This window comes from Meleagris gallopavo, chromosome 23 (assembly GCF_905368555.1).
Source record: "Meleagris gallopavo chromosome 23, MGAL_WU_HG_1.1, whole genome shotgun sequence".
NCBI lineage: Eukaryota > Metazoa > Chordata > Aves > Galliformes > Phasianidae > Meleagris > Meleagris gallopavo.
The window spans coordinates 4,226,960-4,249,753 of NC_139426.1; the positions used below are offsets into that span (position 1 = coordinate 4,226,960).

Here is a 22,794-nt window from a genome sequence, read left to right on the forward strand (position 1 = left end):
GTCCCTCTGCCGTACCCGCATTGGCGCCGCGTCCCGTTGCGGCAGGGCGCACCGCCGCCGGATGGGACGCGGGGTGGGACGCGCCGTTGACCTTTGCTCCGCATCCCGCCCCCAAATCGGGGTCGGCATCGGGCTGGGCGGCGCTCAGTCGCCCCCCCCCCCCAACTCCTCGTGTCCGCAGGACGAGGAAGGCGGAGCGCGGGGCTGTTGGCAGGGCGTGCAGGTGCTGCATGGCGGCGGGCACCGGGGCCCTCGGGCCCTTCCCCGCCGCCGCGCTGCACGATTTCCCCTACGCCCCCCAAACCGCGGCCCCCGTCTCCCACGGCCCCCCGGCGGGAGGGGTTCCTCCGGCCGCCGATTTGGTGCTGGGAGCCGCGGCCGGCTGCATGGCCTGCGTGCTCACCAACCCGCTGGAGGTGGTCAAGACGCGGCTGCAGCTGCAGGGCGAGCTGCGGGCTCCCGGCACCTATCCCCGGCCGTACCGCGGCGTGCTGCGGGCGGTGGGAGCCGTGTGCCGCGCCGACGGGCTGCGGGGGCTGCAGAAGGGGCTGGCGGCGGGGCTGCTGTACCAGGGGCTGATGAACGGCGTCCGCTTCTATTGCTACTCCTGCGCGCTGGACGCCGGCTGGACCGGGTGGCCCGGGGGCACCGTGGTGGCCGGGGCGGTGGCCGGGGCGGTGGGAGCCTTCGTGGGCAGCCCCGCGTACCTGGTGAGTGCTGCGGGCCGGGGGGGGGGGAGAGGAGCCCCCCCTCTGCGTGCTGCGCGTCCCCGTCCCCGCTCGGCTTTGCCCCCCGGAGCACAGCGACGCGTTGTGCGTGCCGTGCCCCAGCCCTCCTGCTCGCCTCATCCCGAGCCCGGAGCTCCACTGCAAGGAAATCGGGATTTCTCCCTTTTTGAGGTTTCTCCATTTCTTAGGGTGCTCAGAGGCGGAGCCGCTGCGGCGCCGCTGCGGCTCTTTGCCCCAGGGCAGTGGGGGGAAATGGGAGTTCAGAGTCTGGGGGGGCACGTAGTGGGTGCCCCGTATCTGCCGGGAGGGCTCAGATGGCCCCAAAAGGCGCTTTCCTGATGTTGGGAAGGGATGCTGAAGCCCAGGGAGGGAATGCACAGGGCAAAGGGGGGTTCTGTCACCTGGCGTCACCCGGTGTCGTCCATCCCTGCAGGTCAAGACCCACCTCCAAGCCCAGACGCTGTCAGCCATGGCCGTGGGCCACCAGCACAACCACGAGGTGAGAAGGACCAGGCTCTGCAGGCGGCGGTTGTAGGGCTGGCAGAGGGGACACCATTTTGTCCTGCAGTATTTAAAGCCGTTGTCAGGTGGGTGCTATAAATATCAGCACGGGCTGCTCGGAAACAACGTGCGTGGCACTCAGGGATGCGGTGACACTGGGGTGACGGGGACGAGGTTGTGTAGGGGGTGGGGTACGGATGTGCTCACCCAGCGTTTCTCCCCGCAGAGCATCTCGGACGCCTTCGGGAGCATCTACCGGCAGCACGGCGTGGCAGGGCTGTGGCGTGGGGTGTCGGGCGCGGTGCCACGCGTGGCGGTGGGCTCGGCTGCGCAGCTTGCCACCTTCGCCTCTGCCAAGGACTGGGTCTGCCAGCACCAGGTGACCCCCGCGCCCCGCCTCAGCCCCGTGCTGCGGTGCCACCGCTGACGGCTGTGGATCCCCGCAGTGGTTCGGGGAGGGCAGCTGGGCAGCGGTGCTGGCGGGCGGCATGGTGAGCGGCGTGGCCGTGGCGGTGACGATGACGCCGTTTGACGTGGTCAGCACGCGGCTCTACAACCAGCCCGTGGAGGCTGACGGCACGGTGAGTGCGTGGCGTTGGGATTTGGGGTCATTTCCCGGCTCAGCCGGGCTGCATCCAGCGTGTCTCTCCGCAGGGCAAGCTGTACCGCGGGTTCCTGGACTGCTTTGCACAAATCTCCAGCAAGGAGGGGCTGCTGGGGCTCTACAAGGGCATCGGCGCCGTCTACCTGCGCCTGGGCCCCCACACTGTCCTCAGCCTTTTCTTCTGGGATGAGCTCAGGAGGATGGTGCGGCCGCAGCCGCCCCCGGGGCCGTAGGACCCCACGGATACAAATAAAGGGATGTATTTTTTTTTGTTTTGGTGGAGCTCTGGGGCTCTTTGGGGCGCAGTGGGACCGGGAGGGGTGATAGCAAAGCCGTGGGGATGCTGCGGCGTTCTGAGCCTCACCACCACCTGAATGTCCCCTCCTATGGGGCCAGAGGTGCAGCCACAGGCAATGATTTACCAGCCCGTGCCCCCGCCCGCAGACCTTTGAGCTGGGCCTGGCGCTGCTCTGCGTGGCGATGCTGTCCCTGGGGTCCTGGCTGCCCGCGTGGCCGGGGCTGGCGTGGGGCTGGGCGCTGCTGGATGCAGTGCTGCGAGGTGAGGCCATGGGGACGTGGGGATGTTGGGGACATTGGGGACACGGTGACGTGGCACTGCTTCTTCCTGCAGGGCTGGTGGGGGCCTGCGCCACCTCGGTGCTCTGCAGTCTGCTGAGAGTTTATCTCTACATCCAGTGCCTGAAGTAAGCTCCCACCCCGCTACCACACGGGATCTGATTTTGGGATCCGTGTTGGGGGATCCACTTTTTGGGGGTCTGGTTTTGGGATGATCCACTTTTGAGGATCTGCTTTGGGATCCACGTTTGGAGATCTGCTTTGGGAAGGCTCTGCTATGGAGATCTGCTCTTGGGGATCTGCTTTTGAGTATCCACATTTAGAGATCTGCTTCTGGGTTGGCTACATTTGGCTATCTGCATTTCGGTTATCCAGCTCTGGGTGATGCACTTTTTGGGTGTCTGTTTTGGGGGATCCACATTTGGAGATCCAATTTTGTGTTATCCGCCTTTGGGATCCACTTTTTGGGTAGCCTCTTATGGAGGATCTGCTTTTGGGGATCCCCTCTTGGGGGATCCACTTTGGCTTTCACCTTTTGGGGACTGTGCTTTTGGGAATCCTCTTTTGAGATCCCCTTTGGGGGTCTACTCTTGGCCATCCACTTTTTGGGATCAGCTTTTAGCTATCTTCGTTTGGAGATCCCCATTTTGGATGCTCTCCTTTTTGGATCCCCACTCTTTGGTTATCCACTTTGGGGTTCCCCCTTTGGGTATTCATTTTTGAGGGATCTGCTTTTGGGATCCCCTTCGGGGTCTGCGTTTGGTCTCCATCCAGCACCCCTAGATGTTGCTGCGGGCAGGGAGGTGACCCCATCCTGCTGTACCCCGCTGTCCCCAGCAACCCGGCGCAGCAGGACCTGCGGGTGGCCCTCGGGGCGCGGCGGTTGGTGCTGGAGCCGCTGCACGTGCTGGTGCTGACGGGCATCCTGGCGCTGGTGGGCTCCCGCGTGGCCGCGCTGGTGGTGCTGGAATTTTCCCTCCGCGCCATCTCCACCCTCCTCTCCCTCAGCAAGGTGAGTGGGGACAGGGAAACCGAGGTGTGGTGGTGGGCGAGTCACACACCCTCCTGACGCTTGCATGATAGTGTTGGTGCTTTTCAACACCCATGCTGAGGACGAGAGATGCAGCATGGAGGAAGGCATGCATGGCGGTGCAATAGTGCATGGCTTGGCAGTGGTGTGTGGCTTTGCAGTGGTACGCGGTGTTGCGATGGCGCATCCCCTTGCTGCTTTGCACCCCCTCCTGATGCAGCTCCTGACGGCTCCATCCCACTCCCGCAGGGCGCCCACAGCATCCAGCTGCTCGTGCTGTGCCAGTTCTCGCTGGGCTGCGGGCTGTCCTGCGGCCTCAGCTTCCTGCTGGAGGAAGCTCCCCATGGGACCTGCAACCTGGTGCTGGCGGCGGGGCTGGCGGGGCTGCTGGCCGTGCATGCCCGCCGCTTGGCTCTACACACCTGCACCCTGTATGAGCTGCACAGCCGGGCACGGTACTGCGGCATCTGCATGTTGCTGCTCACCTCTGGGCACGGCGTGCCCCGGCTGCTGCGCAAGGCTCTGGTTGTCGCCTTCGTCGTGGCTGACCTGGCCGCCATCGCGCTCATCAATCGTGATTTCCTCTCGACGGCGGAGGCCGTCCGCTTCTGGACGCCGCTCACTATCTGCTACACGCTGCTCGTTGTTTACATGCAAGGTGAGAGGGTGATGGAGGGCTGTAAGGACACGGAATGTTTGGGGAAAACAAGTTTTGGAGATGACCCGACCAGGAGGTCATAGCCCCGTGGTTTCTGTCTGCAAATGGGACATCATTCGGATCCCCTGGGTTCTGGAGGTGACACGTTCTGCAGGGCACGTGTGTTCCTCCCAAGTTTTTAGGAAGACGCAACCGAGATGACATTTTCCCAAATGTTGGCTTTGCAAAAAGGTCCCCAAAGATTTTAGGGGTGACTCAAAAAGGTCATTGGGCCATCCCCAAAGCTTGGGGGATCAAAACCAGGAGGAAATTTCCCCACACAGTGGCTTTGCAATGGGGACCTTGAATACTGTGAGGATGACCCAACCAGGAGTTTGTTTGGGTCCCTCAGATTCTGGGGATGACTCAGCTGTGATGTCATTCGGGTCCCCCAAGTTTTGAGGACAGCTCAGCCAGGATGTCTCCAAGTTGGATGAATTCCACGCTCTGCCTGGCTGCAGAGCATGCCGTCCATATGGGCATGCATACCCTGACGCTGTGTCCCCACAGAGGAGCAGCGGTCAGGCACGGGCAGGCAGTCAGCCTACCAGACGGTGCTGGTGCGCATGGGAGGACTCTTCATCCTCCTCTTCACTGTGGGCCGCTGGACGGACCTCCTCCACATCTTCCTCTCACTGCTGGGTGAGCTCTGGTGCCTGCTCCACACCGGCGCCCTACTGGAAGTGTGCCGGCAGCAGGTGAGTGCCCCCAGCGCAGCCCCGAGGCCGCAGTGAGGATCTGGTGCCCGCCTTTCCATTTCTCTCTCCTCTGTTTCCCATAGGATTTCTCCCAGCTGCATCGACCGACGTCAGGATCGTCCTGAGGTATAAGCAGGGATGAAGAACTCAGAGCAGCTCCCTAAGTCCTCCCTGCTGTGCTGGACAGCCACTATGGGGACACGGGAACACAGGGGAAGGGGCTCCTGGAAGGTGCTGGATCCCATCCCGTCGGATATGTGGATGCTTGTACAGCCCCTGACTTTTGAGGCCCCCCTCCCTATGGCTGTGATTGGGCTGGGGGTCATCTCCTTCGTCCTGCTGTGGGATGTGGGATGTGGGATGCATATGGATGCCCCTATCCTCAGGGGCTGCCAGGCTGCACCACCGTGGTGCACCGAGGGACCTCTGGAGCTTTATAAATCATGGAAAATAAAAGTGTTTTATTCCCAGCAAATGCCTGGGAAGAGTGAGCTGGGGTCCTGTTGCATTGGGGTCCGGCTCGGGGACAGCCGGGGCAGAGCTTTCTGGAGGGGGTGCATGCTGCAAAGAGGGACAGAGGCAAAGAGGGGTGCCCCCAAACCCTTTCTACTGTGCTGGAGGGCATCCGGCCCTACGCTGGTGGGTGCAGCAGGAGAGCGGATGGGGCTGGCCGGAGAACCTTGGGGTTTTGGGGGCATCTAGAGATGTATGGGACTCAGGGGGATCCTGAGGGTGTATGAGGCACTTGGGGTATCGTGGTGGTGTGGGACGTCGTGGGAGCTCTATAGAGTTATTCCATAACCTAGGGGTGCATCGGACACCCTCAAGCACACGGTAGAACCCTGAGGGCTTTTGAGGCAGCTGGTGGGGGCTATGGGGCCGCCTGCCGGGGGGGGGCGGGCCGTGGGGCAGGAAGGGGGGAGGAGGAGGAGGGAGGGGAGGGAGGAAGGGGCGGTGATGCCGCGGCTCTGCCCCCCCGCTGCCCCCGCTGCGCCGGGCAGGGCGCGCCCACGGAGCGCACGGAGGGACCCGCAGCGCTGCCCAGGTAGGAGACAGGACAGACACCGGGACAGCGGGCACCCCGGGGGACGCGGGGCTGCGGGGCCACCGCTTGGCTGGCAACGCCCCTTCAGAGCAGAGCCCCCACGCTTTCCCCAGGTAGGGGACAGGAGACACCCCCAGGTGCGGGGTTGAGGACATCCCCGCTGGGACTGGGACGCCCCAGTGTGGGACACGGGACTCTGCACGAGGGGGGATAAAGGCGGCAGAGAACTGTCCTGGGACGGGACGGGGTACCGAGAACCGCCCCCAGGGAGGGAAACGGGGGTCCCAGGTAGGGGAGGGGACACTGAGGCCATCGCCACAGTCCCCACAGCGTCCTCCGAGGGCTGGGGGGTGCGTGCGGGATCTGTTGGGGCAGAGGGGGTGTAGGAGAGCCTTCTCCCACTCCAATTTGGGGAGAGGTGCCCCATAAGCAGCCTCCACCCCATTGATCCCACCCCCTCTGGTACCCATGATTTTGGGGTGTCTCTCACAGGATACCACAGCCCCATCCCAGCATAGCCACAGCCACCCCAAAACAGGAAGGTGCTGTCCTCCTGTTGCGCGGGCACCCCACAAAAAGCAGAGTGCAGACCCCAGAGGGGCCACCCTCCAGCTTTAGCCACCCTCCAGCATTAGCCACTCTGGTGGGCGGCAGTGGGGCAGCAATGGGGCCGCTGGCGGCTGGGCTGCCCCAGCACAAAGAGGAATGCGCCGAGCACATGGTTCACATTAGCCCTGCAGATTGATTTTTTTTTTCCCCTTTATTTTCCGCGGGGAGCAGGTGAAGGTTTGCGTGCAGGGCGAGGGCTGGCAGCGCCGGGACCCGTTTAGGTTCCGCCGGCGGGGAGGGAGGGAGCGCAGCCACTCCGGATTCTCCTTTTTCCTCCCTTTTCTTTGAGTCAGAGGCTGAAGTCAGCAGTGTGCCCGTCCCACAGCGATTTCCCCACTGCACAGGATGTGGGGATGCCCGTGAGCCGGATTTAGGGAAGCAGAGCTGCCACGCGCTGAATACGGAGTGCTGCATGAGACCAGGCAACTCATCACACAGGTATTGTTCTGCAGCACTGCAGGGATGGATGCAGCGCTGGATGAAGCCTGGGGGTCCCCAGGAGCTGTTTTGGAGGGGGAAGCAGGGAGGAAGCAGGTCCTGGCTGCTTTTCCCATTGCTGAGCACAGCCCTTTTCCTTCCCGACTGGGGTCAGCCAGGGTCGGGCGCATCCTGCCTGTGCGGTGGCCACTGTGCTCTTACAATCCCATTTTCCACAGGCAAGGTGGGTTCCCCCCGCAGTTTGATCCCAGTTGGGGTCAGTAAGAGAGGAATAAAAGAGGGTTACAACGCTTGCAAAAGGCTGGGGTTGGTAAGGAGTGCTTGGGACAAAATGGGAGATTTTGGGGGCTGCACATGCTGCCCGCAGCCAGGTGCTCCCCGGGTGCCCTCACCCCACCAGGCACGAGGCTGTTTATTGCTGTGACGTGGGGCGGGGATGCCCGTTCCTTATTGCCTATCCAGGAAGGGGAAGAGGAGACGGGTTGAGGCTGAAGGACAGCAGCAGCCACAGGCACACAGCACTGCTGGGGCACTGGCACATTTCCTTCTGCTTTCTTCTTTTTTTTCCTTATTTTGACCCCAGCCCATGTCCAGCCCCTCTGCCGTTTCTGCGATGCTGCCCAGGAAGGCAGAGAAGAGGATGGCTTCATCTGTCTTCATCACCCTGGCGTCCCCACGGAGGGAGGCAGCCCCCAGGGAGCAGCCCTGCGCAGGGGTGTCACTGGCTGTCCCCGAGGGCAGCCCTCGCCCCCCGATGACCCCGGCGCTGCCCAACGGAGGTGAGGAGTGGCTGTGAGGCACCGCGTGTGAGGACAGTTCTGGTGGTGTGGAGACACTTTGCAAAAGGATGTGGGTGCCAGTGGAGGGGGGGTGTTTTCTGAGGGTCGTTCCCCAGATCCCCACACCCAGGGCAGGATGGATCCAGTTGCCAGCATAGGGTGATGTTTGCTCTCCGTCAGCCAGCGCTTATCAGCGTTTGCTTTTGGGGCTGGTCGGTGGGGAGCGTTGCTGCAAGCTGTCGGGGCATTATTGCAGGGGGAGGCTCGGGATGGGGCTGGCAGCACTCTCCCAACACACTCTGCCTGGCTTTTGCTGCAGAATCCTGCCCTCGCTCTCCAGCAGTGCCTTCATCCCCACCAGCTCTCATCCTCTCCGAAGCGCCCCAGCCCCTCTCCGCAGAGGCACTGGCTCCAGCTCTGCAGCAACTGGACCTTGCGGCACCCACCACAGTGCAGGTCAGGACCATGAGTGTGCCTCGGTTTCCCCACCTTCAAGGGCTTGAATATAATGCGTGTTTTCCTCCTGCTTGCCAGGCTCCTTTTGCCTTCCCTGCTGAACTGAGGCCTCTCCAAGTTTGCCAGGGACAAGCAGACAAGCTGCAATGGCAAGGTGCAAATGGGCACATGGAGAGGGACAGCTCTCGAGGTAAGCACGTGGACCTGGCTGTGGTGATCCCTCAGTGGGGCCACCAAGGCAGCTCCCCGCCCTGCTCCCTTCCCACAGACATCTGCGCCTTCTGCCACAAAGCCGTGGGCCCACAGGAGCCAACGGTGGAGGCGATGCGGAAGCAGTACCACGCTGACTGCTTCACCTGCCGGACCTGCCAGCGACGCCTGGCCGGCCAGCGCTACTATCAGAGGGATGGCCGCCCCACCTGCGATGCCTGCTACCAGGTAGGGGATGTCCGGGACGGTGGCATTTCAGGGAGCGATGGCGTCTTGGGGAATGATGGCATTCGGGGAGCGGTGCCATCTTGGGGAGCATTGGCAGTCGGGGAGCAATGGGATCTCTCATGTCACGTCCCTGCCTGCAGGCCACGCTGGAGAAATGTGCCAAGTGCCAGGGGCTGATCACTGAGCGCATCGTGCGTGCCCTGGGCAAAGGCTTCCACCCCGGCTGCTTCGCCTGTGCTGCCTGCGGCCGGGCCATCGGTGCTGAGAGCTTTGCGGTGGACGAGCAGGGCAAGGTGTACTGTGTGGCTGACTTCTACAGGTGGGGCAGTACCAGCAGGGGGGTTCAGCTGATCCTTGTCACCCCGTGGGTCTCACCTCACCCCCGCTTTATCCCACCAAGGAAATTCGCCCCAGTGTGCGGTGCCTGCAAGCGCCCCATCATCCCTGACGAGGACACCTACAAGATTGAGTGCCTGGGACGTAGCTTCCACGAGAGCTGTTACCGCTGCGAGGTACGGCCCCGAAACTCTAAGTGTTGTCCCAGTGCCTCGCAAAGTACATGGGGTTGGAGGCAGGCACAAAGCATGGCTTGGTGGCGAGGTGCAGCAGTGCGGTGTCCTGCAGGCAGCACGGCGCAGGGCTGCAGGAAAGCCCTACACGTGGCTGCACTGTTTGCAGAGCTGTGGGACGCCGCTGTCGCCGGAGCCGACGGAGGATGGGTGCTACCCGCTGGGCCACCACCTGCTCTGCAAAGCCTGCCACATCTGCCGGCGGAACGAGTCGTCCTGCTGAAGTGCAGGCTGTGAGAAGGGCCGTGCCATTGGGATGGACCCACCGAGAGAGCGGGACCAGCGTGTCATCACCAGAGGGTGCCAGGACCCCAAACCGTGCAGCTCGGCCTCTGCCAGCTGCTCATCACAAGCAGAAAAAGCCCTGGAAGAGCAGTGGTGGTGGATGAGCTGAGGGTTTGTTCACTTTTTTCTTTTTAAATCCTTTTTTTGAAGTTGGTTTGATTTCTTCAGTGTTTTTCTTTCTTCTCAAGCTTTCTTGGGGTTTTGTTTAAACACTTCTGTTTGTGGTGATGCAGAGAGCAGCACTGATTTAGCTCCTTGTCATTACATAAAACCCCGAGCTAAAAATGCCGTCTCTTTCATCCGCCCGTTTCCTGTGTCCCAAACTTACAGAAGGCAAGTTTAAAAAGAAGGAAGAGGCCACATTGGGACCTCGTGGGTCACCTCGGGTGGCAGGAGGCTGGGCACAGCTTGCTTGGGCTGCTGGCTGATAGCATGGCTGGGGCGGGGTGGGATGCGGCGATTTGGCAGAGGGAGAGCAGGAGGTCTGTTCTGGGGCCGGACTGGGGGTTCTGCAGCGTGCCCGGTGTTGATAAAGGATGCGTGCTGTTTCTCTGCTCTGTCTCACAAAAGTCCCAGGCCGGCAGAGGGCAGCCGGAGCACAAATTCCTCCAATGGGTGAAAAAACTGCCTGATTTCTGTCTTCTGTAGGCAGCGACGCTGGTACTGACGCTTAGATTTTGCATCTTCCCCAAAATAATACCACTCCACCAGCAGAAGCTTTCAGACTTTCTTTTGGTCCACGGTATGGAAAACAGGCAGAAATGAAAACTTCTCTTTGTGCATCTGTGTGAGCGGTGCCACCTGCACATTGGTTTTGTTTGTGAATATACTGTGAACCAGACAGACAAAGGGGTTTCCCTTTTAGCCAAAAGTATTTATAAAGCCACAAATCAAGTGCAGGAAATAACAAGAGCATCTGAGTCAATATTTAATGCTTCCCTGATGGAAAAAAAAGAAAAAAAAAGGAAGATGTTTAAAAAAAAAGCACCAACAAAGCAGCAGGCGAACATTTCTAGGTCACGTTGCCTAAAGTCTCCCCAGCACATGCTGTATTTATGAATGAAAGGGTTAATTATGGGTAACATATGGATTCATCACACCAACCCCGCAAATGTTTCCTGCCGTCTCTCCCCATCTACAAAGCCTATTATTCATGTTGGTGATGTGTGTCTGCAGCCATCCATCAGGGCACAGATGGCTGTAAGCTATTTGTAAATAAGACGCTCGTGTAAAGCTGTGGTGTTTCCTGGAGTTGGGATGGTCACGTATAGAGGCGGTTATGGTCCATGTGGGGACGTGTGCCATGCCAGAAGTCCTGTGTTTGAAGTCATTCCCAAAGCCTCGCACTCTGTGGGGAAATCCAGGCATGGAAAAGTGAAAAAAAAATGCCAAAAAAGTGGCGTAAAGAGTGCAGGAGTGGGGAAGTGCCAGACAGCAGAGCATTTCCCTCTTTTTGTAATATGGCTATTTTCCAAATGAGATTTTCAGGGAGGATGGAAATAGTGATGCTGAGCATTGGTATAGATGTGTTGTTGCACTGCTGAACCCTTTGAGCAGCAGCTTGGGTAGTGAAAGCAGGAAGGGGCTGGGTATTTCCCCGCAGGGTGCTCTGCTGGCACTGGGCTGCGGTGGTTTTTGGCCAGAGGTGGGCAGGGAATGGCTTTTATGGACACAAAGCCTTGGAGGCGATTCTGGCAGGGAGAGGAGCAGGACAAAGTGCAGCTGGAGAGTTCAAAGGGTTGCAGAAGTGGTCGGATTTGGCAATTTTTTCCAGGAGCGAAGGATGACGGGGGTGTACAGATAGGGAAGTAAACTGATAAAGGCTGATCTGAGCTGCTTTCTGGGAGGGCAAGGGGAGAAGCATTGTGAGCTGGGGTCTGGGGTGTGTTGCTGAGCCTGGAAAGCACAACTCTGTGTTTTCCTCTGGGTGGACATTAAGGAATTGTGCTGTATGTCTGGCCCCATCAAGTCCTGGGGGTCCCGTTCTGCTGCTGAGCATGTAGGCACCAATTGCAACAGCTCAGCCCATCCTTGGGCTCTTCACTCCACGGCAAGCGATTTTGCAAGGGGAAAAAAGTTCAAGTCCACCCCCTTACTCAACACCAACGTGCCCAGGTCTGCCAGCAAAAACACAAAGCACACCCACAGCAATGCAGAGCTCATTCTTTACCCCCAGAGGGCCCATGGAGCCCCCCCGGATCACCTGGAGGTGCAAAACCTGCTGAGGTCTTGCGTCGTCTTGCAGTGGAGGTGCAAAAGGGCAAGGAGCAGTGCCTGCGCAACGCCCTGAGCTGCTGCAATCAGCCCGTCCTTTCTTGCAATCCCTCTTGGCAGGCCAAGGCGAGCGGGGAGGGCCCTCTCACATAGGCTGGCTGCTCTCCAAGGAGAAGCAAATGCAAATATTTCTTCACTTCGGGCTGGGTGCGGCCTGTGGATAAAATTTCCCTGGTCTTTCCCAGAGAAGGCATCCGACACCGTGCCCTGCTCTCAGGAACATGAGAATGTAGGACAAAAAACCACAAAGGTTATCTTTCTTGCAACTCTAGCGTTGTTAAAAGGAGCTGACAGGCACGACCATTCATATTTTTAAATCAGCAATCAAGGTTTTTCTTTGTAACAAAAACGGCCTTTTGCAGGTTTCACTTGCAAGCTGAAGATTTTGGTGCAGCATAAGCAAGGTTGTAAAGGGAAACGGGTTGGAAACGGCCCCATCAGCCGTGAGAAATGTGAAAAGCAGGCGGTGGACTGAGGGAGAGCTGAGCCGGATTCCTGGCGTGCCTTCCCTCTGCCATCACTGCCTCGGAGGTGAAAGCTGCTGGGGAGCGGCGAGCAGGAGCCAGCGCTGCAGCGAGATGGGATGAGTGAGGCTGGAGCAGTCGAGAAGGGAGAAGGAGCAATGGCAACAGTGCTTTGTTTTTCTTTTAAAATGGATTTTAGAGCTGGAGGAAATCTTTTTTTTTTTTTTTTCCCCCTTTGGTTGACCTGAGTTAATTGTGAGCATGTCCCAGCTGGCTTGCTGCAGTGTCATCCTTTCTGGCGGAGCATTCGGACCCATTTTTTTCACTTCCCTGCGCTCAACACAGCCTAAAAGCCAGCAGCTCTGATGAAATGCGCCCTGGTTAAGGGGGAGGGTTGGAAAGCAGCTGGAATTGTTCTGGGTTAAAAATAAGCAGAGTAGCGCGAGCCCTGAAATTCTCCAGCTTCGTGATTTGGAGCATAGCCAGGATGAAAACAAAAACAGAAAAAGAAAGGGGGGAAAAAAAAAAAACACCCAGAAAAAAAAAAAAAAAAACACAATGAAAATAACACTGTGCTATTGTCCTTTTATCCTGAGATCTGTTTACAGAGGATCCTGCAGCAGGACCTGCCTGGATCATCACCTCCATACGCAGTGCTGGGGGGTTATTTTTAATGCAGTGTTTTCCATACACCAGGAAAAAAATATATATATATCGATACATCCCGTTATGCAAGCGTTGTTACCAGGCTGCAAATTATATGCTGGGTTATGAAATAAATAAGGCAAAAATAAATAAAAAATAAAAAATCACCCAACCCACCCTATTTCTGAAAATAGACACAAGGGAGCTCTGACAGCATCCATGCCATCAGCAGTGTGGATTACAACATCCTGCAGCCCTTGTTTTCCAGATGGAATTAAGGATTTTTGCCCAGCTCTGACTTGGAGCAGTTTATTTTCTTCTTTATTTCACTGGGGTGTTGATTGGAGCCCATAGGTGTGTGCTTTATTTAAAAATATTTATACAGAAAAAAGCAGAAGGTGTCCGTCTGTCAGGGAGGCTCACGGACATCAGCAAAGGGCAAAGGGAATATCTTCTGAAATTAAATATATCCCTTAACTCTGTGTAAGGTCAAACTTTCTCTCACAGACTTCATCTGCTTAACGCGAGTGGCTGCACTCAGTGATGCTGAGGAGACCTTATCCCCTTTTTTCGACCCTGTTTTAAGAACATCACGTAACCTCCACATTTTGTGGAGGGAGGAAGAAAAGAAAAGAAAAAAAGAAAAAAAGAAAAGCGAGAGTAAAAAATGAGCAAACGGAGAATGTTTTCCTCACAGAAAGGGGAGGGGGAGGCAGGCGGCCGCGCAGCACAGCGCCGCCCGCGGTACTGCAGGGCCCCGCCCGCTGCTCGCTTCACAAAATGGCGCCCGGCGGGGCCGCGCCGAGCGCTTCTGAGGCGACAAAATGGCGGCGGGTGGACAGCGAAGGACGGGCCTCATGGCCCCTCGTTCCCCTCCCCGTCCCGTTTTGAGGTGTTTTTCCTCTCATAGCGTGAAGATTTTGGGGTCAGTGCTGCTCTTTCCGCCCCCTCCACACGCACGCTCCCAGGTGGGTATTTCCATAGCTTGATGCCTAATTTTTTCTCCCCCTTCACTTTTCCGCAGGGGTTGCAGCCTTCGCTGCCCTCACCGCGTGGAAAATGCCAAAAAAACAAAACAAAACAATACTAAAAAAGCCCCGAACAGCCGAGGGCTGAAGGAAGGAACTGCCTCCTCACAGCCACCGTTCTGATAATTAAAAACATACATGTGGTGTGATCAGATGTGGTAATACTGCTAAAAAGAAAAAGAAAAAAAAAAAAAAAACACAAAACCTGTCACATTCCAGTGCTCGGTAGAGGCTGCAGCCTCGATACCACGCATATTTCTTTCCTTTGTTTACTGTTTGTAATGCTTCTTTACCTTTATCCATACCACAGTGTAGCACTGTAGCATCTCCCCTCCTTTGTTAAAAGCCTCATACCTAAAATCCCCTTTTTTTTTTTTTTTTTTTTTAAATACAGATTTAGGGCCATACAGGTGCTCTTTATTCCCACATGTCTCTATATATCTCCTTATCCTAGAGATGGATTGCAGAACAAAGCCATATACCTACAATGCTATGATCCAATTACACCCAATTACTCTCACTTTGGCCCGTACGTATCTTGGATTTTATATATTTATTACCTTTGCTTTCCTCCATTGGCTTTCTACTGTCCTAAGAGCAAGAGGGAAAAAAAAAAAAATTACACGTGCACACCCAAAAGAAAAAAAAAAAGGCAAAAAATAATAGTAAAAAAAAAGATAAAAACAAGCAAAAAGCAACCAGTTGCCCATTTGGATCAGTCCGTGGTAGAGATTGGTGCCTGAATGCTTTATTTGTTCCACAGAGGTGTAGATTTCCCTTGGGATGTTGGGGAAGGATTTCTTAATTAAAGGATAAAAAATGAAAAGTAAAAAATAAAACCGTGAAACAAAACCAAAAAGGAAAATAATATGAATTATTATTGAGAAAAAAAAAAAAAAAAAGCAGCTGACGCTGCCAATGCAATCGGGCAGGCACTGAATTCATTGCACCGAAATGAGGACGGATGAGCTGAACTGAGTGGCAGGGCTGAGTGCAGCTCCGGGAGGAGGGCTCAGCTCCTCGTCCCACCATCCAGCGCTGCACACTCCACCATTTGTGTGCTTTTGTGCTTTATTTCCAGCCCCGCGGGCTGCCCTACGTGATGCACGGAGCGACGCGCGTGCCCTGGTGCCGTGCATTCCTCTCCCTTTTATTGCCTGCTCTATGGCTCGCTTTTTTTCTCCCCCCTCTGCGGGCAGCAGGGTTGCTCTGCTTTCCTCTCCCCAGCTCGGCTGCTGATTCCAGAAGTTTCTACAGCAGAGGAAATGCACGGGGGAGGGGAGCACCCACTGCGGAGCTTTGCCGCAGCCGGGCAGGCGTGGAGGAGGAGGAGGAGGATGCGGAGGATGCACCACCTCCCTCTCTCTCTCCCTCCCTCCTTGGTTCAGGACGCTTTCCAAGCCTCTCCCCCTCGCTATATTTCTCCATCCTTGCAGAGGGTGCTGGGAGGTGTTTGCAAGTTGTTTTTTTTTTTTCTTTCACCCCCGCCCGTCCTCCCCCCCCCAACACACACTCAGTTTCCTCCCCCTTTGCTAAATAAATTAAAAGCAGAGATGTCTCCTGATGGAGATGGATGAGGCTGAGCTCACTTGCATGCACTGTGCCACAGCCCTGATCTGCTGCTTAGGGCAGAAGTGACCTTTCCCAGGCAGTGGGAGGGAGCTTCTCCCCACCCCGATATGCTGCTGCTTGGAATTCATCTTACATAGCAGCCTTATTATTTTTTTATCCCACCTCCAAAGAACAGATTGCTGCCTCGGTGATTTTTTTTTTTATTATTATTATTTTTTATTATTATTCTCAGCCTGTGTGTTGCAGCTTCCTCATGATCGTTTTGTGTGTGTGTGTGTATGCTTTGAATTGCATTTTAAAATTGCCCAGCTGGAGACAAGTCTTGATTAGAGCTGGAACAATAGCTCCATTTTATTAATAATGGGAAGGATTTACGATCCTACAGCACCTTCCTTGGAAGGCTTTCAAAACCATTTGCAAACTCTCACAAATGTAAGCTTTCACAACCCTGCCTGTGAGGTGGGTAAGTATTTCCACGGTGCCACCAAAAATCAGGGAGAGCTGGAGTCGGTGTGTGCTAAAATAACGGCAGATCCGGTGGGTTTCAGGGCTGCGAAGCTGGGAGGAGGGAGGCTGGTAAAAGCTGTAACCTAAATCTGTTTGGTGTTGTCTGTAGATGCAGATATTTGTCTTTGTCCTGGGAACCAGGCTGCTATTTCTCAGCCTGCTCTATGCTCCTCCTTGCTTTTTGCAGAGCAAAGATTCAGACCTGCCTGCTTGTCAGTAAACATCTGCATATAGATATATATTTTTTAATTCATTACTTTTTTGTAGTCCCCAGGTGACCTCCTTTAGTGCTGGCTCCGCTGCGGTCTGACCACAGCTTTGCATTAAAGCAGGCTGCGAGCACTAATGTGTCTCCATGCAAGTCCACGTGACCTTGCTCAGGGGACAGGGCCCACTGAGCTAATGCAGATGCTCCACTTCAATTACACAACTCTGCATCCCCTCCCTGACCCAAGCAGTGTAGGGGAATGTTGCAATGTTATGGGTGAAAGCTGTCTTCTGCCCTAATTTTTTTTTTTTTTTTTCCTCCCAGGGAAATGCAGGATTGTTTGTGTAACTCCCACTCTGCAGCAGATAGTTTCTCTGTGAGTATTGTAAACATGCAGCAAGCTGGGCAGTGGGATCTGGCCTTGCTGAGGAGGGTAAGGCACAGTGCTCTGGTTGTGTGAGTGCTTTACACCGCCACAGAAAGCCACAGTGTTTCTGTGGTTGCTTCTGGAGGGCATGAGCAGGTCCCAGGGCTTCCCCTTCCCACCCCATACTGTTTCACAAAAGAAAAGGCTGCTGCTTCTGGAAGAGGCACTGCCTTGTGGCCTTATTAAAAATAAATAAATAAATAAAAAAGGCTGTGGATTAGTCATCATTATCGTTAAAGGAGGCTGCGTGTGCTGGTGTGTGTGTGATGTTAAGCATTAGTTTATTTGGGAGGGCTGGTAATGTGCTCGGGTCGCTGCTCTTGGAGCAGTGCCACCAGGCTCCATCAAGCTGCTGCTTGCAGGTGGAAAAGCTGATGGGCTGGCTGTTGGTCCCCTTCCATCCCTTTTCCCTTTTCAGTATCTTTGCACTGGCAGGTGTGGGAAGGAGGAGACCGAAACAACAGCGAGGACAGGCGAGGTTCCAATGCCAGAGAAGAAACCCTGTGCTTTTTTATCCTTGCTCGTGGTAGCTTTTATTCTAAGCACAACTGACTGTATCTTGTGAGAAGACTTAGTTTGACCCTTTTGGGTGGTAAAAACGGCACTGGTTTGAATCGTTTATTTTTATCCCTTCCCTGTGGTCATGTAGAGGAGTGAGCTGTGCAATTAAAGTGGGGTAGCAAAGGACAGTTCCCTCCCCCTTTCCCATTTCAAAAAACCTTCCAGAGTTGTGTGTTCTTGAATTGCTGCATAGGCAGAAAGCATACAATGCAGTTGTCAGCATTGTGCTGATGTGTGGCACATAAAAAAAAAAAAAAAAAATACACACAAAAGGGGTGGGGAGAGCGGGTGCCTCCAGGGAGTAAAACTGTGGGGCCCCTTTCCCTACCAGCAAACAGACCTACATGCAATAGTTTATTACTTCTCATTTTGCTCAGGCAAATGTAATGCACAGACATCAGAGGGAGCATTGCAACGTGCTAAATGGTGTTGCTGAAGATCAGGGTCCCCTTGAACTATTTTTCCTGTGAGCTTGCTCCCATGAGATGCCACAGCTTTATTACTCAATTCCTCAAAGTTGTGCTTGCTTGCCAGAAGGAAGGAGAATGCTTCCTTTCTGGGTGTAATTTCTTTTGTTGTGAGGCAGAAGGTAATCAAAAGCAGCTGGTTCAGATCTTTCCTAGGTCACCATGACTTCAAAATGCACAGTCCAAGCAGTGAGCAAAGAGAGCAGGTATTGGCACCTCCTCATTAGCCTTCATCAATGAGAATATTGGCTTTGGTGTTGTGTGAGTGCTGCTGGCTGACCAGTGGAGGGGCCCTGCCCTTCTAAGCTAGAGCAACACTTTCTGAGCAGTGATTTCATTGCCTGGTTGCTGCAGTGATTTGGAGCACAGCTGTGACTTTATGTTTTTCTGGCAAAAATTTAGCTGAGGGTAAGTATGAGATGTCCAGGCCAGATTTCAAAATGAGATGGAGAGCTGGGAGAAGCTGGTGCATGGTGTATGTGAAAACTGCCAATTGCTTGTGTTTCTAAAAAGGCTCATCTGTGTTTGAATTAAATGAGCCTGGATAGGGCATCCATTTTTTTCCTCTTGTTAGGGATGTATTTGGAGATATGCCTGGTGCTGATTGGGGGCCTCTGCTGGCCTGCAGGTACAGGGGACCAACAAAGTGTTTGGGATGCTTTCAGGTTTTTCAGGCCACGATACCCTGTAGGAATTGTACTACTTTTCTCTATCAGTTTGGAATAACTGGATTTCCTTGGGAGTGTTGGACTTGTATCACCGCGTGCTTTGGATTGAAGAGTTACCAGAATGACATCTGTGAGGTTTCCAAGCTAAACAAAACCTGAATTTCTGGTGCAAAAAGCAAGTGAGTGATAGAAACCTCTGCTCCTCTTCTGGGTGAAACTGCAGCCTTTTAAGCTTTCCTATTACACCAAAGAGGTAGAAAAAGCATAAGCATGCATTGTGAGTTCTGCAGTGCTGTGGTGATGTAAAATGAAAGCCAAAGCTAGCCAAGAAACTGTTCTCCTTTCAAATACAGTCGGTCTCCATGCACGAGTACTTTTCTTCTTTGCCCTTCCCTGAAGTGAGGGAGCAGTAATGGCACAAGCGTGCACTCGGTCTGCTTCATTTAGAACACAGTGATGCGACTTCAATGCCAACATGGTGAATCAAAAGCACTGAAGATAGCTGGCTTGCTATTTATTTTGCCCTAGGTGTGATTGGGAACGTTGAAGAAGAGCAGCTTTCCACTCACATGGTTGCACTGTTATAAACCTTTGTCCTGCAACATCTCCAGCCTGATTTCTGTCATTCCTGCTGGGCAATTGCATGTGAGGCTTTTAATGGAGAGGTAATACACTGCAACTGTGTGTTAAACATGGCAACGTACAGGATACAGTAATCTCTCCAGTTCTAGGAGGTTTGTATCCTTTGCAGTAGTCAAACCACGTGGGGCTGGGTGGCTTTTATTTTTTTTTTTCCCCCTTTCATCTTATTCCCCTGAAACGTTCTGTTTTGCAGCCTGGAAGACAGAAGCCCTCTGCCTAGAGGATGAAATGCTTCGTGTTTGGAAAAAAGCTATCAGGTACAGCACTTCAGGATGTGGTTGCAGAGAAGCTTGGGGACAAAAGGAACCAGGACAGAAGCTGGCACTGAAATGTTTCTATTATTTTCCTAACAGTGGGTGAAAAACTAGGTATTAATTTCAAAAATTCTACTATGCAGTAAGCAAGAGTGAGTTCTTTTGCAGTCTCTGATTGCACATAGTGCTTTGCTTGCATGCCTTAGCAATTGCTCTGTGCTCTGCTGTTGAAGAAACATCTATTTTTGGGTAGCAACGTATTTTGAAAACGGAAGTGTGCTTTTATATATATATACACAAATGGGTTCAGCGTAAATCAAATTCCAGGGGCTCCTGAGCTGTGCTTGCTGTGCTGCAGAAGGTAGCTGATGCTCAGCCACTGGCCACGGTGGCATTATTTTGCAGCAGCTCTCATCCCCTGTGTTTTGTGGATGAGAACACCGTGAAGTCTGGGTGGAGCAGTGCTTGAAAAGAAGTCAGAGAGTCCTGGTACAGCTGATGCAGGGATGTTCTGCATCTCAAAGGGATGTTCTGGACAGAGTTAACACATCGCGAAGACTTGGAGCGCTACCCTGTAAGAGGCAAGGACTGAAATCAATAGCTTTATTAATTCAAATCCTATACTTTGTGTTGTTGCTTAGGATTCAGAATCAGGCTTCACGTTCAAAGCGTTATCAGCACATTAGCCAGTATCCTCTGTCTTGGCAACACATGAGCCCAAATATCAAAAAGCACCAATTCCTTTTTGGAGAAAATTATCCATTGCATAAAACGTAATGGGTAAGCAATAAAATTAGCACAGCAATTCAGGCTGGCTTAAAAAATGAGATAAAAGCTTGGCTGGCAATTTGATATTCAGCTGCCATAGTGTTGTGTTAATAAATATAGTCAATGAGCAGGAAAGACATGTCAATAAAATGCCTCATGGCAAGATGTTGGTGGAGCTGACCGGCTCGAACAAAGCAGAGCCCTGAGTGTCTGAGAGCTCTTGTCTGAGCAACACACCATTTCTCTGCACAAAGCAAAGCAAGCTGGATGCTTACTGGACACTGAGGGTAATCGCTGCGTGCTGTGAATGCGAGTGCTGTAATCCCTGCAGGTCTGGTCAGTGCGGTGTCCCCAGCTGTGGGGAGCAGAGCAATGCCTCCCGCCCCACTCTCCAACTGCAGTGCTATGAGCTCACAAAGCAGAGCCCTCACTGAACCAGGGCTGATTGTAGGGAATTATGGTTTTAGCGAGCAATCCTTGTTGCTGTCCTTGTTCCGTATCTAATTTTTTAGCAAGCTGCACCACTTGGGGTAAGATACTGGGTTAGGAATGTTATGAACATTGTGTTACACGTTAAAAATGTATGAGCGGTGCTGTTGGCTCTGTAAAGTGCCTTTCTGTTTATCCACGTTTGCTCCTAGATGGTAGGCTGCCTCTGGCTGTTGCCTTTGCTTTTGGTATGAACCCCAAGGATGTTTTCTGATCCTCCTGCCCTTTTTTCCTCCAAACTGGAGAGCTGCTAACTTTATTAGCTCCTTATATGGCAGCACTGTTTTTCTCACGCCTTTAATGGCTCTCTTTTGATCTGTCCTGCTCCTGCTTTGCTTTTCTTGATGTGAACACAGTGTGCAAGCTGAGATGGGTTTATAACCTGCTCCCTCATTAATATCTGGTCTGGCATGTTAATCCTCTCCAAGTAGTGATAAGAAACATGCAGATGTTTTAACAGTGTTTGGCCGCAATGCCTGCAGATAGCTGGGTTCTCACTGCACTCACTGTGTGGATGAGCAATTAAACAGTGCCCTGCAGAGCCCTGGGCTCTGCCCTGGCGTGTGCTGGTGGATGAGCGACGCTGGGTGATGGAGAGCAGCTGGATGGAGTCTCCTGTTCTGGGCTGTTTGAGTAGCAGGGGTGCAGGATCAAGTGTTGACCTTTGATGCTTGCTCCCAAGCTTGTTGCCAGCAGGCTGCACACAGGTCCTCGTGCAGTGACCAGGATGACGCCGGTTGCTGCCACCTCCTTTACTGAGGTCCCTTTGGCCTTCTGAGATGCAGGTCACACTCTCTCCAATCTGTGTTCTTTAAAATCTTCAGAAGAGTGAGAGGGATCTGGTTACAGCAGCACTGCCCAAGCGTGGCTGTGTGTTGTAACTGGGAACAGCTTCCCCTTAAAGCACACTAAGAGCACTGGAATGATCCAGAGCTTCGTTCTGCATCACAGACCAGGCTATGCACTCCTCTTCCAGCTGGCTTTCATGTAAACAGAGCGTTTTAAGTACTAATTTCAACTGTTTTCTTCTGTCTGCAGGCTTTGTTTGTGACAGCTCCTTGACTGTGGATGTCCTTCCAGCCAGGCTGCCTGCAGTGTGACAGCAGTGACCCTGCATGAGGTTTCTTTGAAGGACCTGGGAGAACGTGTGGCTTTTTTTAGTCTCTCAGAGGTGCTTCCCTGGCAGGGACGGAGGAAAATGTTTGGAAATGCTGTCACAGGGGGGCATGCTTACCTGGCTAGGGGAAAACTTGGTGTGGAAAAGCCAGCTGGCTCATGGTTTGGAGAGGGATATGTTCCTTTCTCTCCAAAATGGAATCCCTTAAGGAAGGTATAGACAAGTGGTTCCTGCTCTTGGGGTTTCTGACCAGTTAAAACAAAGAGCTGAGCCCATTTCCATGGAGAAATGTGTGGTAGAGTCCACTGCAATGCTTTTCCTTGCATGTGCGTGGTCACGTGCTTTATTAGTAGATGGTTTGCATGCAAGAGGTTATTGCTTTTTTATTTTTAATCAGTCCATCTCCATTCAGCAGAGCAGCTTCACACCCACCATCACGGGGGAAACTGAGGCACGGGGCCACCGTGGGATTACAGGCAGAGCTGGGGATAAGGCTCAGGTTTGCCGAGGCTCAGGCTGACGTGCGTCAGAGGGCTGCTTAAATGGAGAGATTTGCAAAGGGAAGTGACCTACAGCTCGATGGCTGGGACTGCTGCTGGACCTGAGCCTTATGGGTGCCTTCCAACTCGAACCGCAGTTTGGTCAGGGGAAGAATTTGGCAGCACGGTGCCCACGGTGAGATTTGGTGAACTCCTCCAGCGCCAGAGCCTGGCCCACAGCCAGCCCGCGGGGTTCATACGGCACTGAACTTTGGAGCTATTAGAGATAAACAGCTCTATAGGCTAATAAAAGGCTCTGCATCACAGGGCCCTTGTCTGCTCACACCACAATTAATTTTTTACTTGCTGATTGCAGTGAAGGGAGAGCGCTGGGTTTGCCTTGTGTAGGGTTTGCCTTGTGCTGGGTTTGGATGGTGAGGAGGAGGCAGAACCTCGATGCCTTTTGCCCTGCACCCATTTTTGCACGGCAGCCCTTTACCTTTCACAGCGTGTCCCAATTTTTCCCCACTCATTTTGTATCGCAGCCCCACTTTTTTGCAACAGCCCCCCTTTATTTCTTTGCACTGTACGTCTTATTTATTTATTTGCAACCCTGCATTGCATTGCATCCACTCATCACCTCGTACTGCAGCCCGTCTGCCACGCATTCCTTATTTTCCACAACCCACCTCGTGCATTTATTACTTTCCATCGCAGCTCCCGTTATTGGCTCGCACCTCATCTTTTTTTTTGCCGTACTTCTTTTATCTA

General features: G+C 53.8%; 3 protein-coding genes and 1 long non-coding RNA gene across 17 annotated transcripts; 3 read left to right on the forward strand and 1 right to left on the reverse strand.

The window, feature by feature from the left end:
- Positions 1 to 153: 153 nt before the first annotated feature.
- On the forward strand, positions 154 to 2,107 carry SLC25A34 (solute carrier family 25 member 34). The gene is made up of 5 exons (XM_085242529.1): positions 154 to 710; positions 1,162 to 1,227; positions 1,456 to 1,608; positions 1,676 to 1,810; positions 1,884 to 2,107. The coding sequence occupies exons 1-5, from the start codon at positions 231 to 233 to the stop codon at positions 2,064 to 2,066; spliced, it is 1,017 nt and encodes a 338-aa protein (XP_085098655.1). The 5' UTR covers positions 154 to 230; the 3' UTR covers positions 2,067 to 2,107.
- Positions 2,108 to 2,116: 9 nt separating this feature from the next.
- Positions 2,117 to 5,325, forward strand: TMEM82 (transmembrane protein 82). 6 transcript variants are annotated; one of them, XM_085242534.1, is made up of 6 exons: positions 2,119 to 2,392; positions 2,465 to 2,537; positions 3,184 to 3,421; positions 3,689 to 4,097; positions 4,647 to 4,834; positions 4,918 to 5,325. In XM_085242534.1, exons 1-6 carry the CDS (start codon positions 2,314 to 2,316, stop codon positions 4,957 to 4,959), a joined length of 1,029 nt encoding a protein of 342 aa, XP_085098660.1. In that variant the 5' UTR covers positions 2,119 to 2,313; the 3' UTR covers positions 4,960 to 5,325. The 6 variants fall into 6 exon arrangements, with proteins under 6 accessions (XP_085098656.1, XP_085098659.1, XP_085098660.1 ...); XM_085242535.1 differs by having other exon boundaries at positions 2,124 to 2,392; positions 3,247 to 3,421; XM_085242530.1 differs by having other exon boundaries at positions 2,117 to 2,537.
- Positions 5,326 to 5,771: 446 nt separating this feature from the next.
- Positions 5,772 to 9,738, forward strand: FBLIM1 (filamin binding LIM protein 1). Of its 9 annotated transcripts, none has more exons than XM_085242426.1 (9): positions 5,772 to 5,879; positions 6,778 to 6,926; positions 7,510 to 7,705; positions 7,962 to 8,161; positions 8,240 to 8,351; positions 8,430 to 8,599; positions 8,740 to 8,918; positions 9,000 to 9,111; positions 9,278 to 9,738. In XM_085242426.1, the coding sequence occupies exons 3-9, from the start codon at positions 7,513 to 7,515 to the stop codon at positions 9,389 to 9,391; spliced, it is 1,080 nt and encodes a 359-aa protein (XP_085098552.1). In that variant the 5' UTR covers positions 5,772 to 5,879; positions 6,778 to 6,926; positions 7,510 to 7,512; the 3' UTR covers positions 9,392 to 9,738. The 9 variants fall into 9 exon arrangements, with proteins under 9 accessions (XP_085098552.1, XP_085098551.1, XP_085098550.1 ...); XM_085242425.1 differs by having other exon boundaries at positions 5,774 to 5,879; positions 6,782 to 6,926; XM_085242424.1 differs by having other exon boundaries at positions 5,799 to 5,992.
- A 628-nt stretch (positions 9,739 to 10,366) lies between these two features.
- LOC146542888 (uncharacterized) lies at positions 10,367 to 15,346 on the reverse strand. The gene is made up of 2 exons (XR_014887904.1): positions 14,425 to 15,346; positions 10,367 to 12,295 (listed from the first exon to the last, which is right to left on the reverse strand). It is a non-coding gene; the product is annotated as an uncharacterized LOC146542888 (long non-coding RNA).
- Between the last annotated feature and the right edge of the window lie 7,448 nt (positions 15,347 to 22,794).

Bases quoted from the DNA above. Each gene is read 5' to 3' on its own strand.
- SLC25A34 (XM_085242529.1), top strand. From the start codon at position 231: ATGGCGGCGGGCACCGGGGCCCTCGGGCCCTTCCCCGCCGCCGCGCTG. The intron at 711-1,161 runs GTGAGTGCTGCG...CCATCCCTGCAG, and splicing joins TGGGCAGCCCCGCGTACCTG to GTCAAGACCCACCTCCAAGC. The intron at 1,811-1,883 runs GTGAGTGCGTGG...GTCTCTCCGCAG, and splicing joins CCGTGGAGGCTGACGGCACG to GGCAAGCTGTACCGCGGGTT.
- TMEM82 (XM_085242530.1), top strand. From the start codon at position 2,314: ATGCTGTCCCTGGGGTCCTGGCTGCCCGCGTGGCCGGGGCTGGCGTGG. The intron at 2,538-3,183 runs GTAAGCTCCCAC...GTCTCCATCCAG, and splicing joins CTCTACATCCAGTGCCTGAA to CACCCCTAGATGTTGCTGCG. The intron at 4,098-4,646 runs GTGAGAGGGTGA...GTGTCCCCACAG, and splicing joins GCTCGTTGTTTACATGCAAG to AGGAGCAGCGGTCAGGCACG.
- FBLIM1 (XM_085242426.1), top strand. From the start codon at position 7,513: ATGTCCAGCCCCTCTGCCGTTTCTGCGATGCTGCCCAGGAAGGCAGAG. The intron at 8,352-8,429 runs GTAAGCACGTGG...CCCTTCCCACAG, and splicing joins GGAGAGGGACAGCTCTCGAG to ACATCTGCGCCTTCTGCCAC. The intron at 8,600-8,739 runs GTAGGGGATGTC...CCCTGCCTGCAG, and splicing joins CCTGCGATGCCTGCTACCAG to GCCACGCTGGAGAAATGTGC.